We start from the raw sequence: 15,617 nt of genomic DNA on the forward strand, positions 1-15,617 counted from the left end.
TCTTGCTGAATTTCTTGAACGTGATCTTTGATCAAAATTACAAAGATCTAGTAAACAATTAAAAATTAAGATATATTAATATATTAATTTATTAAAAAAAAAAAAATTAGTACACATAAATAAAAAATTAAATATATAACTATCTGTGAAAATGTAAAAAATTTAACCTGGAAAATGACAAATATTAATCTTAGTGTTTAAAAAAAAAAAAAAAAAAAGCTTAATATAAAGCGTTAATTCCATTATTATATGAATCACTATTGAAAAAAAGATTCAATTAGAAATTAAAAATATTATTGTCTTATTTTTTCATATAAACAGAACTTTATATTTATTATTTTAGCATATAATTTATTTTAGTTTAATTTATTTATGAATATTATTTTTTATTCTTTATGTAGAACAAAAATAATAAAAAAATAACTTTTTCATTTAATATTTTTTCTATGTTACTATTTATATGCAGTTACATAAGAATTACCTTTTTATATTAAAAAAAAAAAAAAAAAAAAAAAAAAAAGTGAAAGTTTGATAATTTAAAATTGTTAATAAATTAAAAAAATAATATTTTATTATTATATGTCTTTTATAACATAGAGTTATTTTAAAAAAAGTTATACTTATTATTACATAATATTATGGATAAATATAATTATAAAATTATTAATATTTTTTTTTTTTTTTATCTATTATTTGTTTACTATTTATTTACTAAAAGGAAGTATTATATCTATTTATACATATACTAGTTATTGGGTATATCCATTAATGTAAAAATTATTTATGTCTTTTTTTAATTACTATTATAGTAATTATATATATCAGTATTAATATTATTTAATAATTATTATCAGTAAAAAGATAGTTTAAATAGTTTATATGATATTTCTTTTCGTAATTATATCATTTTATAATAAAAAATAAAATTTTTTAATTATTATAATTACGTATATTGTAATATTTTTTTTTTTTTTTTGTTTTATTTTATTACTTCATATTAATATATATATTAACTAAATATATCTTAATTTCATATACTATTTAAAATTTTTTGTTATTAATAAACATTAATCATAATATAAATTATTACTCTCCGATTATATATTTAATAAAATTAAGAAATATATGGTATCTTCTACCAAATTGATTATCAAAATTAACAATATATAAAAATTTATTTTATTTCATATACCATTTTTTTTTTTTTTATATTTTCATTACATTTTCGTAATTATTATATTTCATGTTAATTTACACAATTAAAATAAACAAAAAATTCATATCCTTTAAACTTTTTCAAAATTAACATATGATCATAATTATTTTAATTTTTACTATTTTTATTATAATTGTTAAAAATACACACATATTTATATGTTAAGTACCAATAATTTTATTTACTTTTTTTTATTTTTATTGTATTTTTATTATATTTAATCATCACTTATGTTTCGTACCATTATTTATTAAAAAAAAAAAGAATGTGCTTATGTAGAGTTTCATTTTGTATCAATCATTTACTTATTCTAAAAATTTTTTTTACTAAAAAGCAACTTTACATACTTATTTAGCATTTTTTCATTATAATTACATAAAATGTATACAAAAAATTTTATTATTGCATTATTTGATATATATATATATGTATATATTACATCTTGTACTTGTAACTTTTATTATAAATGTATATGTAATAGCATTTATTTTATAATAGTTTTTATATCATCTTATGTAACTTGCTTTTTTCTACTATTTTCTCGTTTTTTTTTAAATATATGCCATTGCGAATATATAAAAGCAGTTGTATTCTCTTAGTTTTTGTTCCGTTTATAATTCCTGGTATCAATATGATTTACATATTTTTAGATTATATAATTATGTATTAGCTACAAAATAATATATTAATTAGTAAAATTATATTTAATAACCTACATTTGCTTCTACAATTGTAAAAATTACAAATATTTGTCTACAGTTTTTATTTATAAATATTTCCTCTTTTTGATCATAATAACAAATGTGTTATTGATTCGATACTCTTAAGTCATAATCTTTAATACGTAATTTGTTTTGTTTCTATTTTTTTTTTTTTTATCTTTAACTTTCTTTTCAAGATAAATTATAAAAAAAAATTTCTTAAAATATGTATAATGAAAAAATTATATATATCACTATGATTTAAATTATAAGACTAAGTACTTCTAATTTATGAAAATTAAAACTTTTTACTGTGTAATTAAAAAATAAAATAAATAAAATAGATATACAAATAAAAATTGCTTTTACTTTATGGTATCTTTTTAGTGTTTTAATGTATTATAACAATAATGGAAGAAAAAAATTATTATTTTTTTTTTTTTAGTATAATTAACAAACAAAATTTTAATGAATATTTTCAGTATTCAAAACATTTATCTTATGTTTTTGAAATTTTACAAAAATTGAAATTTTATTGAAAAAAATATTAAGAAAAAGAAGAAAATAGAAATTAATTTTAATTTAATCATAACGAAAATTAAAAAAATTAAAATCATAATATTAAAGAATTAAAACATTATGAATTCAGAGTAATTATCTAATTAAAATTATATATTAATAAAGACAAAAAAAAAAATCTAAAACAAAAAATTCATTTAAACAATATTTTATTAATTTTTATTTTTCTTAAATAGTACTTTAATCTTTTTTATAAGTGTAAATTCTGAATTACTAATTTTTCATCAATTGTTTTAAATAATAAGTTTTAAATTTCTATAGACCTTTTTCAGGATTTTGTTGTTTATTCAAAAAAAGGATGGGTAGATTATATATATATATATATATTTTTTTTTTTTTTGATTATAATAATCATGAATAAATTAGTATTTAAAAACACGGGGACATGTAATGCAAATAAGATGTTATCATCTATATTTTAATGAGATATTTTGTAACCTATATATTTTTCTTTTAAAATTTCTTGAATTCTATTTAATATATTTAAAGAATAAAATGATAAATTAAAAAAATAAAAATATATATAAGGAACAACAAATAAATATTAATATAAAAGAAGTGAATAGAATTTAGTTTTTCGAATTTTATTTATTATATCTTTTATTGTACTTTTTTATAATAAGAATTAGTAACTATATGCAAAAGTAACTATAATACATTAAATAACAAACAAAAATAAAAATATATATTTATTATAAAATGTAATTTTGTATTTTAAAAGTACATCAATATAATGTGAGACTTTAAAAGGATAAAAGGGAAAAATTATCAAGAACATTATCTTTTAATGGTATGGATTCACTAGTGTTGTTTAATAACTACCTTAGAAATCTAAATAAAATATTTAAAAGAATAAATTTAATAATTCAAAGCTCTATATGTTATATTCTATATTATTTCTCACTTTCATATATATTTTTCTACAAGATATAATTTACTTCAGAAAATACATGTTTCTTTTTTTTAAATGTATTTAAAGTTGTAGTTATTAAAAAACTTTTTTTTCTTTATCTTTATATTATATTATAGTCTGTTTTTACATAGTAGGATAAAATATGTTTGGGATTATATTTCAGTAATTTAAATTTAAGACAATTAGCGAAAGTGGAGTATATAAGATTCGTAAACGAAGAAGATGATAAAAGAAAGAGAATAGATAAATCCATTTGAGTCTTGTTTTTCATGTTTCAAAACGAAAGATGAAGGGTTCGATTTAGATGAATGTTAATTTTTTAAACTACAAAATCACATATGTTTTCAATGGAGTATTATAATGGAAACAAGACAAAAAGAAGTTTATAAAATATATTTAAGAAATCATCTTAAGAAATAGAAAGAAGGATAGACTGAATAGAAATTGAGAGACTTGTGGAGGAAAACATTGAAGTGTAATTGGGATGAATGGAAGAAAAAAATGATGTATAAAGATGATTACATTTATAAGATGAAAAATTACTTGGATTCAAAATAGGAATCCGTGTGGTTTAAGGTTATAAATCAAAAAAACTAAATACATTAAAGTTGATAAATTAAATGGTTAATAAATGAAAATATAGAAGAACGAAGAAATGAAAATACATTGCATGTTTTTCATGTATTATAATTTCAAATACATAAATATTGAATATTGTACTTAAAGTCTAAAACTATAACTAACATTTTAATACATATAGATATGAGTTGTTAAAATTAAAAAAAATATTTGAATAGAAAAAAAAATAAAATTTTTAATATTGCAATTTATTTTCCTTTTTAGATTTACATATATATATAAATATAGACAATACTTATTTTACAACAAATTTATTATTTAATATTTAATACTCAATTTTTTTTCATCCACACTGCCTTTTATTTTTCTTTATTTAATTTTTATTTTTTTTTTATATTATTTAGAAATTTAAGTAAAGTAATAGGGTTCTTTTATTCTTATTGATAATATACAAAATATTTATAAAAAAAAGGAATATTTCTTTTTCTTATTTTCATGTACTTTTAACTATTATTTTATTCCAAAATATATATATAAGTAAAAATATATCATAAAAATTAGAAGAACCATTTTCATATATTTTACATAGTGTAACAAACATAATTATCTTCATGTCAATATGTATATTTGAGAAATATAAATTAGTTTTTTATTATTTAATAATAAATACAATACTTTTAAAAATAAAATAAATCAATTTCTATGAAAAAATATGAATTAATGTAAGTTAAATAATTTTAAATTATAAAATAAATAATATTAAAATAAAAAATTAAGTTTCCTAAAATATTTTTAAAAAAATACAAAATTATGGTAAGAAATATATAAAATTGAAATATGTCATTTGTATACAATTATATAATTCCATAATAACTGTAAAAGTAAAAATCATTAATATTTTATTTTTTTTATTTTCTTAAAAAAAAATGATAAAAATAATAATTTGTTTGTATCTTAGCCTTTCAAATTTTTTCATTATACATAATTTGATGAGAATCTCCCCATCACAAAAATTTACAAAGTAAACCCTAATATAATTCTTTATTACAAAAAAATTAATATTTTTATTTAAAAAAAAAATACCTTTTTTTTAATTTAGAGATTTCATTTTTAAGAGTTATTTTTTTTTATTTTTTTTATTTTTTTTAAAAAAGATAAAATGAGGAGTTTCTTCATGTTATATAAGTTGCACCTAGCTTTTTTCTTAAATGCAATTTTTAAGATTACTTACAATTAATATTTCACTATACTTTTAAATTAAAATAATTATATTTTAACTGAAAAAATACATTTACCTATATTTCTTATTTTAGATAAAAGAAATGAAGCAGAATTTTCTATTTTTGTTTTATCTCTTATTTATAGAAATTATAATTATATATGAAATTAGTGATAAACTTTTTTTTATTTTTATCTGAAATAAATAGCTTGTATGAAAAAATTTAATGTGTTCATTTTAAATTATTTTTGGGAAAACTATAAATGAAGTTCGTAATTTTAAGAAAATTAAAATACAAGTTAAGGTATATATATATTTTTTATATCATTTCTTCTATAATTAAACATGAATTAATATAATTAAATCTGTTATGAATAACATTTAAAAAGAATATATAAATCATACTTCTAAAAAATCTTTTATTATTTTTCTTTAATTATACAAATATATAAATATAATATTATATTATTATTTTTATTTTGGCAACTTCTGTGTACTTCTGTTAACACTGTTATGTTTTTCTAATTAAATAACTCTTGGTTTAAACATTTTCATTTCACATTTCAAGTTTTTTCTTTTAATTATGTTATCATTTCAAAATGGAAAAATTATATAAAATAAAAAAACTAATAAAAATTTAAAAAATAACTTACATGTATCTAAAATAGCATTTGCATTATAATTTTATTATATATATTTTAGTTATATAATTACATATAACATAACCTCACTAGATGATCACTAAAATTTATAAGAAAATATCAACTTATATATCATTCTTAGTTTTATTTTATTTTTTTTTATTAAAAAAACGGTTATTAATTTCTTTCCACTATCTTAAGATGTCATTCATGAATACAATTGCATATAAGTGAATAGCATTTTTATTTACTAAATAACCAATTAGATAATTATATTTCAATTAGAAAAATACGTAACTATAATTCTTTTTTTTTTAAGATAGAAATTTTTTTTTTTTACTTTTTAATGAATAAAGGTTTTGATTATTTTTAATCTATAAATAATAAAAATTAAAAACTAGAATGTTTTTATTTATTAAAGATTTTAATATTTTAAGCATTTAAAGTTATTTTAAATGTACATATGAGAGTAAACTTAAGTAACAAATTTAAATAATAATTCATTTTAATTTTTGAATTTGTTACATGAATATGACACAATTCAATAAAAATTTTATTTTTTTCCCTTCATAATTAAAACTCTTTTGTAATTAATACATTTATTTCTATAATTTAGTTTTTCATAAAGTTTTTCCATATAAACAATGTCTTTTTATTTCTTATTATTTCAATAATTTAAATACTTATTTCAACTATTAAAATTAATTTTATATTTAATCAAATTCATAGGATAATAAAATGTAAAAGAAACATATTAATTTAAAAAGAAAAAAAAAAGTAAAAAATGATTGATATTTTCACAATTTCTTCTATTCTTGTGTGTCAAATAAAGAATATTATTAATTTTTTAGAATTTTCAATATGGTGAGATAAGGTTCAGAAAAGAATTTAGTAGTACATTCAAAATATTCAAATATATGAATATATCAAATTGAATTCTCAAAGATACATACCTAAGATACATGTAATAAGATTCTCACATTATATTATATTTATGGAAAAAAAAAATTTATTTATTTATAATAATTTTTTTAAGGTAATATATTTATTATTTTTATTTTATGTAGATATATGTAAAATATTTAAAAAAAAATGATTTTTTTTGTGAGAAGTATAAAAAGAAAGGAGTCGTTATATACATTATATTTCTAATATTTGTAGACAATGAATGTTCAAATTTTACGAGTGTATAATAATTTTTATTAAACTATATAATGTTACTATATTTTAACGTGTTGGGTATAATAAAATATTTATTTAGTATATGGATTATAAATTGCATTGTCTATCTATTTTTTAATTACAATAAGAATAAATATAAAATAAATAAAGCTTTATTTATGTATGTAGGGTATGTAAGCAAAACAAGAATATAAAATGTGCGCACTACATCTTATGTTTTAATATTTGAATAGTAATTCTTTTTATTTTTTTTTATTATTTCTAAAGGAAAAGAATATATTTTTTTTATAATTTTTTTTTTTTTTGAAAAAATAGTTTACTATTTTCTACTTAATCTTTAATGTAGAGTATAGTAAAAATGCATTAAGATGTGTATATCATCAATTATATAGTGCATATGTGAACGCAAATTTAGAACAAATAATTAAGTTTATATTAAGTAATAAAGTATTAAAAGTTATATAAATATAATAAAATTTTATTTTAAAATTAAAAATAAACTTTTTGTTGAATTATGTAGTTTAATTTATAGGTAGTTAATTATTGCATATATTAATTAACTTTATAAAAAATAAAACGCGTGGAGATTTTTCTGTATGTCTATTATTATTTGACTATTTAAAATAATGCAAAAGTATTGAAACAACCAGTTGTTAATTCATGAATTTTAAATAAAATATAAAATTAATTGTTTATTTAATATTATATAATTGTTTAATGATTTATTAACCTTCTTGAAAATGAAAATAACTATCTACACGGAAAAAACCTAGTTAGTCATGCAAGAACTAGATAAAGAAAAAAAAAAAAACAAATTATTAATTTTTTTATGTTTCTTTTTATATATTAAATACATAAAAAAATTTATTTACTTTTCTTAAAAAAAATTTAATTGTCAAAAAAACAATATTTGGAAAATATAAGTAATTTATTAACAAAAGAATTTTTCTGTATTGAATTTTTATTTTGTTTAAAGAAAAAATTTTATATACATAATAATAAATTTTTAATGTTTTCTATATTTATATAATTTAATTTGTAATTCATTAATTACTCACGTTAATTAATTGAAAAGTAATGTATTTGCAGTTTCTAGACATAATTCATAACATTATAAGTAAAATATATTTAATTATAAATTAATGTTCGGTTAGGATTTAAACTTTTAACAAAAATATGGATTTTTATTAAAGTAAATAAATGCTTCTGTAGAATGTAAAAAGAATTTCCATCCTGGTAGACTATATAAATACATTTTACTTGGTCATAGAATTTAAAATTATACATTAATTCCTTAAAATAGTAGAGCAAATTCTAAATGCTCTTTATTAATCTGTTTGTTCAATGCATTACCAAAGTCAATGAATAAGCAATTGATGAATTAACTATATATTCATCATCTTCTAAAAAAAAAAATGTTCATTTTTTATGAAGTAAAACAGAAAAATGTATGAAGCATTCACAAATATATATAATTATAGAAAAAAAATAGATTTCCTTTTTTTGAATATACTTAATCATGCATTAGAGGGTGCATTTTGTCCTCAAATACTTTGCATAAGCAATTAAATATGCACTTACATTATTTTACTTCTTAATACAAATATAAATGGATATATAATACCATTTATTGATCTATGTAAAAAAGATTAATTTAAATTATATTCATCAAAATAATACTCATCATATTTCCTTTACATTCAGACAATTCTAATGAAATAATGTTGCTATCATTAATATTATTATCATTAATTACTGATTTTTAGACAATATTATATGGATTCTTATAATATTTTTTTATCAGTCATTCAAATAAATTATTCTCATTGTGAAGTTATTTCATACAATAATTTTGAAAAGACAAGACATATAAAATAAATTCCTAATGTTATTAAATATGATTTTTCTCTCTTTGTACCATGATTTGCATTATTATAAATCGTTTTTACATTTTATACTATTTCTCAAAAAGTTTATTATTGTCGTAGCATAAGATGTCCATTACTGATTTATTAATTGAATATTCAGTTGTCTTGTTATTGTTTCAAAAAAATTAAAAAAAGTATGAATAGAGGACTTTATTAATTTTAATTATTGTAAAAACATATTTATTCTACAACGGAACTTTAGTTATATACATTTCATAGCAGAATATTTATTGTATTAGAGTTATTTATTTATTTTAATGAAAATTTATCCTCATTTTTATTAAAATTTAAATCATCGTTTGATTTATTAATTGTCTGATCGGTAGCTTCGCTAAAGTACTAAAAAAATAAATTAATAAAGAATATGTAGAGTTGGCTCTACTAATTTAAGGAATTAGTTTATAATTTTAAATTTTATAAACAATTAAATTGTATTTATACAGTTTGCTGAGTTGAATATTTATTGTTATCAAGAATCATTTATTTACTTTAATAAAAATCCTATATTTTTATTAAAAATTAAAATCCCCTTTAATTATCAATTTTTAATTATGTTTATTTTACATATAATATTATTAATAGCGTTTAGCAAATCAAGTCTGCTACTTTCAAATCAATAAACATAAGTAATTAATGAAATACAAATTAAATTATATACATATTATAAACATGAAAATTTTATTTTAATGTATATAAAATTTTCTCTTTTAACTCAAAGTAAAAATTCAACACTAAGAAACTCCTTTGCCAATAAATTAATCCTTATATTTTTCTATAATTACTTTTCCCCATTATTTCCAATTCCCTTTTTAAAAAAAGAACAAATATATATTGTGTACGTATTTAATTAGTAAAAAGGAACAAAAAAAAAATTGAAAAATAATTTTTTCTTTTCTTTTTTTTTTTTTTTTTTATCTAGCATTTGCATGGCTAACTATATATTTTCCATATATATAGCTATTTTCATTATCGAAAAGATTAATAATTCCTTTTATTAAGCGCCATTATAAAAATTTTTAATTTTACTTAAAATAATATTTTTAAATAAATTAACGAATTAATATTGAAGTTATTAACAGTTTTTTCAAAAATTCGTAAAAATTAAATACTAGCAAAAACAGAATCTTTTTTGTTTTTATTTCAACTAAGAATTTAATTTTTTATTGTTCCAAAAATAAATTCTATTAATAATTTAAAAAAAAAAAAATTTAATATTATTTTTTATAGTTAAATATTTTTTCAATGGATGAAGAGCATAATTAATTCGTTATTTTCCTTATAATTTATTAATTTCTATTACATAAAAGATTGACATTTTATATTAATCAATTATATGATTGAAATTTTTATGAGGACTTTTGTTTCTGCCATTTATTTATGTGTTATGAGAACTTATATAAAAAATCCTAATTGGTAATTCTTTAGTGATATATTCATTAAGTTCTTGACTCATTTAAGTTGAATACTATGTGTTTGATTTCTTTAGTTTTATTCTTTCGTTTTTCTAAATATTTTAACTATAAATCTATATAATTTCTCATTAAACAAAGTTTTTAAGGCTTAATTTCGTTCTTTAACATCTTGAAATTAATATCATATCTTTTATATGTTATTATACATTTAATTTCATTTTCTTTGTCCTTAAATATTTTGTTTCAACATAATTACGTTAAATGACTTATCATATTACAATTATAAAATATATTCTTCTGAAATATATAATTCTTTTTTAAATGATCTATCTCAAATAGCTACAACTTTTGTTAAGAGAATTTATCTAGTTGTTTTCTTTCCTTACGATGTTATTACTTTCAATTAAATATTATCCAATATATTTACTAGTATTTTCATGAATATGATTCTCCCTCAAAGTTTATATAAAAGCTATAGTTTAATGAAATGATTTTCATTTAGGTTTATTTATTAAAATATATTTTCTTATGAACATTCAAATCTCCACCTAAAATTTCTCCAACTATTTGTTAATGTTAACCCACCTGATTCCGAAAAACATAAAAAGCTTTTAGAATATGATATATAAATAGTATTATCTATTTATTTTAAATAAAATTTAAAATGCCACATAATTAAATGTATTCTTTATCTGTTCATGTTAAATATGCGGTTGATAAAAAGCAACATTAAACCTTTTGAGGATAAAAATTAATAGTATGAAAAATATGCATTTATTTATGAATACTCTAAACAGATAAAAAAAAAAATTTTTTTTTTATTTTTTTTGTGGAAAATTAAAAAAATAATTGTTTAAGAAAACAATTTTTCTGAATAATGAATTTTATTAGATATTTTTAAAAGAATATTTTATACATGCAGAAAACAAATTTTTGTGATATAATATTTATATAATTTAAATCTATGTTTTAATAATTATTTATTTCTTTTAAAATAAATAGATTGGAATTGTCATATTTCATAAAACTAAAAGTATATTTAATTAAAAATCGACAATTAATATGGATTCAAATTTTTAATAAAAATAAGAATTATCATTAAAGTAAATAAATGTTTTTTAAAAACATTAAATACTCAAATTAGACTACATAAATATATTTAGCGGGTTTATAAAATTTAAATTTATATTTAAATTCATTAAGCTAGTGGAGGTAACTCCACATGCTCGTAATTATTTTGTATGTTCATTACTCTAGTACAATCATTAAAATGACAAATAATAAATCATTATATTGCAAAAATATGTTCACATAGATACATACACTAAAAAAAAAACATTATGTATATTTTTTTTCTATTTATGGTATCTACAAAGAATAAAAAAAAAAACTCTACTTTTTTTTTTGAGGTATGACACTAAAAAGAAAAAAAATTAATGCATAAATATATAATAATTTTTGTCTATTTTTTTTTTTTTTTGTTGAATGTGTTCGTTCTTATAAATAATTTAAAAATGCAATATGGAATATTTCGTTTATAAAGTATTGTGTAAATTAAATAATGAATAATTAATAAAATTATTAATTTTTACAGATTATCAAAAAAAAATAATTTTTATATAATAGATTATTTTATAATTAAGGAAATTAATAGAATTTACTCTAGATTCTCTTTATTAATTTGTTTTCTCAACACTAATGAAGTCATTAAATGGCCAATTAATAAATCATTGATTCAATTGAGTTCTAAATGTATCATTTTGTATATTATTGTCTTTGTCATTAATTGATTTATTAATTGATTATTTAATGGCTTTTTTAGAGTATTGAATATACTATTAATAAAAAACATGTACAGTATCTTCAATAATTTTAAATGTTATAAAAAATTATATTAAAGACATAAATTAGTAATCCATATGTATTTTATTTATATAGCTAAGCATTTATTGTTTTATTGGGATTTATTTATTTCAGTAAAAACTATCTTTATTTTTATTAAAAATATATATCTTCGTGAAAGATAGTTTTTATATTTAAAATAATTTTTTCAAATAAATTAGTAAATTTAAGTTAAAGTTACCATAAGTCTTTTAAATGAATAAAAATTAAATATTAATAAAAAAATAAAATTATTTTTTCTTATCTTTTATACTTTTAATTTAATTTTTACCAATTCAAAAATTTATTCAAGTATAATTTTTAACGAACAAAATATGATCAGTAATAAATAGAAAAATTGAATTGAATTTTAAAAATAATTTTTAATAAAAACCCCTTAAAAAGATGAAATACAAAAAAAATTTTTTTTTTTTTTTTTTATAAATTCTATATGCTCAAGGTTAACTCATTAATTTCCTTATGACTTAATATAACTATTATTTCATAAAAGGTTAATTATATCTTTTATTAAACATACACTCAAAATACATGCACTTAAATATGTGTAGAAAAGAAAAGAAAATTAGATGTTTATATTCTTTTTCTATACATTTTTTTTTGGAAAGAATTGTCTTTTTTTGATGGTAATATGTTATAAAATAAAAAGTAACAATAAATTCTGAACATATAATGTATTTATAAAAAACAACATAAGCATAATAATTAAATTTAATGCATTAAGAAAAGCTAGATTTATATTAGCATAATATCAATTAAAATATTTTTAATATAAAATAAATAAATTACATATTTTATATTATATGGTATAATTATATTAAGTGAATATAATTATCTATAATAAGTGGTATTATAATAAATAAAATAAGTATGCATTTTTCCACATTCTATTTATTAGTATGACTTCTTAAAATACAATAAAAGTATATGAATTTCCATTTAATATATCAATTTATAGTAAACATTTATTCAAGTAATAATTTTAAATTTCTATTTTTTAACTTCTGTAGCTCATTTATTAATTTACAGTTCAGAGACTTTTGTATTGCTTTAAATAGTTAAATTAAGAGAGAACATGGGAAGAAATTTCTACTTATTTTATTTATCATAAAATTAATATAAAAAGGTAATTATATATTTCTCATATAATTATCTGTTAAAAATAAAATAAATATATTTATTTTATATCTTGTTTTTTTAACCTTTTTCAATAGTTTTGTTAAAGCTATAAAAAAAAAAGAATACCACAGATTCAAGGAAAAAAATGCAAAATTAATTTTTTATAAATTATTATTATTATTATTATTATTATTATTATTATTATTATTATTATTATTATTATTATTATTATTATTATTATTATCATGCTTATTCATAATTATACCTCTACTACATTTTATAAGATATGCATTTTTTTCGTAAGCTACTTTGTGGTTTTTTTGTACCTGCAAAATATTGCTATACATGTCTTTATGTATATCTTTGTAAATGATTATTAATTATTTTGCATACATAGGAAAATATTTAAAATAGTCCACTATTATTATACAAAATTTCAAAAAGATCAATGAAGCCTTTAATTGACCATTAACCAAAAACTTAAACTTTATAAATATATATATTATTATATCTTAAAATTTTGTTAAATAATAAAATTATAGTTGATTATATTTATCAAAAAAAATTCTATTACGTTATTCTAAAAATTTTTGTAATATTACAATTTAAAAATCTACGTATATTTTCATCATCACATCAGAATTTAAATTGTGATGCAACTATTACTATACTTATTGTTCAAGTTTTTATAAAAATTATTATATGCCAGAAAATTTTGGTAAAATATCATTTAACAATATCATTCCAAATTAGGGTCATGAATAAAATTAGCATTTCTTCAATTAAATAGTTATTTGTAATACATGCAAATTTGTAGAGATTACATCTTTTTTTAAAAAAGATTATTAAAAAAAATTCCTAATCACTAAGCAAATATTTAACAATTAGGAGTTTCAAATTTTATTAATAAATTATATTTCATCTATAAAATTACATGATACTTTTATAATTTTTTTTAATTAAAAATTTAAAATATATTTATAAGTAATTTTAATTTTCATATTTGAATTAAGATTTATTACTTTTATTTATTATTTTAAATTTAAATATTCATTTTTAATTTTTTAAAAATTTTAAATGCCAATTTTACCTTAAAATAAATAAATTTATATAAAAAAAAAATAAATAAAATAACAATAATTAAATTAAATTTTTATTAAAAAAGATTTATTTAATTCTATAAAAAAAAAAATAAAATAAAATAAAATAAAATAACAATAATTAAATTAAATTTTTATTAAAAAAGATTTATTTAATTCTATAAAAAAAAAAAAATAATAAAATAACAATAATTAAATTAAATTTTTATTAAAAAAGATTTATTTAAATCTATAAAAAAAAAAAAAAAATAAAATAACAATAATTAAATTAAATTAAATTTTTATTAAAAAAGATTTATTTAATTCTATAAAAAAAAAAAAAAAAAAAAGAATATGAAAAGTAATATTATATTTAATATTATTAATATGCCAGGATACGGTGATTATGTAGCTAAAGGTTATATGACAACATATATACAAAATTCAAAGATATGCAATAAAAAACAGAAAACAAACATATCTCTTTTTTCTAAATTTTTTTTATTTGCCCTTTTAATAATGGTATTAGAGGGTTTCAGTAGTGTAAGGCCATAATAAAACTTAAGAAAGATTGTATTTTGTTGATATTTCATATTTTTTATTTTAAATTGATATTTCATTTATAAAATAAAATATATATTTTTAAATTATTAATATTTCATATAATTCTTAGTACACATATAAATTTGAGAATTCCAAAGAAATCTTGGGGGGGATAGTTGATTTAATAAACAAAAGAAATTTGTCAGAATCTAGTAATGAAGGAATAACAGATCAATTAAAATTAAATTTATTACGTATTGGAGATGATGTAAATAGGGAAGGAAATAATCCGGAACAAGAGCCAAGTTTAAATGAATCAGATTCTGAAACAGACGAAGGAAATGATGAATCATTGGAAAGCTTGAAAAAAAATGAAGGAAATGAATCTAATAAAATCTCAAGTGGATTAAAGGGAAAAAGTAATAATATGCTTCAAAGGTCATTGATGGCTGCACCATTTTTATTTACAATGGCAATGCTTACATTAAATAATTCGAGAACACCACATATTCCAGTAAAGGCACTCGCCATATATTTAGGATATGTAGGAGCTTTAAGTTTTATTGATCCATTTAATACTTCAGATGATGATAAAAAAAAATCATAA

At 16.7% G+C, this 15,617-nt stretch overlaps 1 protein-coding gene across 1 annotated transcript, besides 2 other annotated features; it reads left to right on the forward strand.

Annotated features, from left to right (window-relative positions):
* Positions 1 to 7,751: 7,751 nt before the first annotated feature.
* Positions 7,752 to 8,419: a repeat region.
* Positions 8,420 to 9,257: 838 nt separating this feature from the next.
* Positions 9,258 to 9,665: a repeat region.
* Positions 9,666 to 14,821: 5,156 nt separating this feature from the next.
* PGAL8A_00329650 (Plasmodium exported protein, unknown function) lies at positions 14,822 to 15,617 on the forward strand (the record flags this gene model as incomplete). Its single annotated transcript, XM_028672325.1, has 2 exons — positions 14,822 to 15,010; positions 15,141 to 15,617. The coding sequence occupies 2 exons, from the start codon at positions 14,822 to 14,824 to the stop codon at positions 15,615 to 15,617; spliced, it is 666 nt and encodes a 221-aa protein (XP_028528888.1).

The sequence above is a fragment of the Plasmodium gallinaceum genome (assembly GCF_900005855.1).
Source record: "Plasmodium gallinaceum strain 8A genome assembly, contig: PGAL8A_v1_98, whole genome shotgun sequence".
Classification (NCBI taxonomy): Eukaryota; Apicomplexa; class Aconoidasida; order Haemosporida; family Plasmodiidae; genus Plasmodium; species Plasmodium gallinaceum.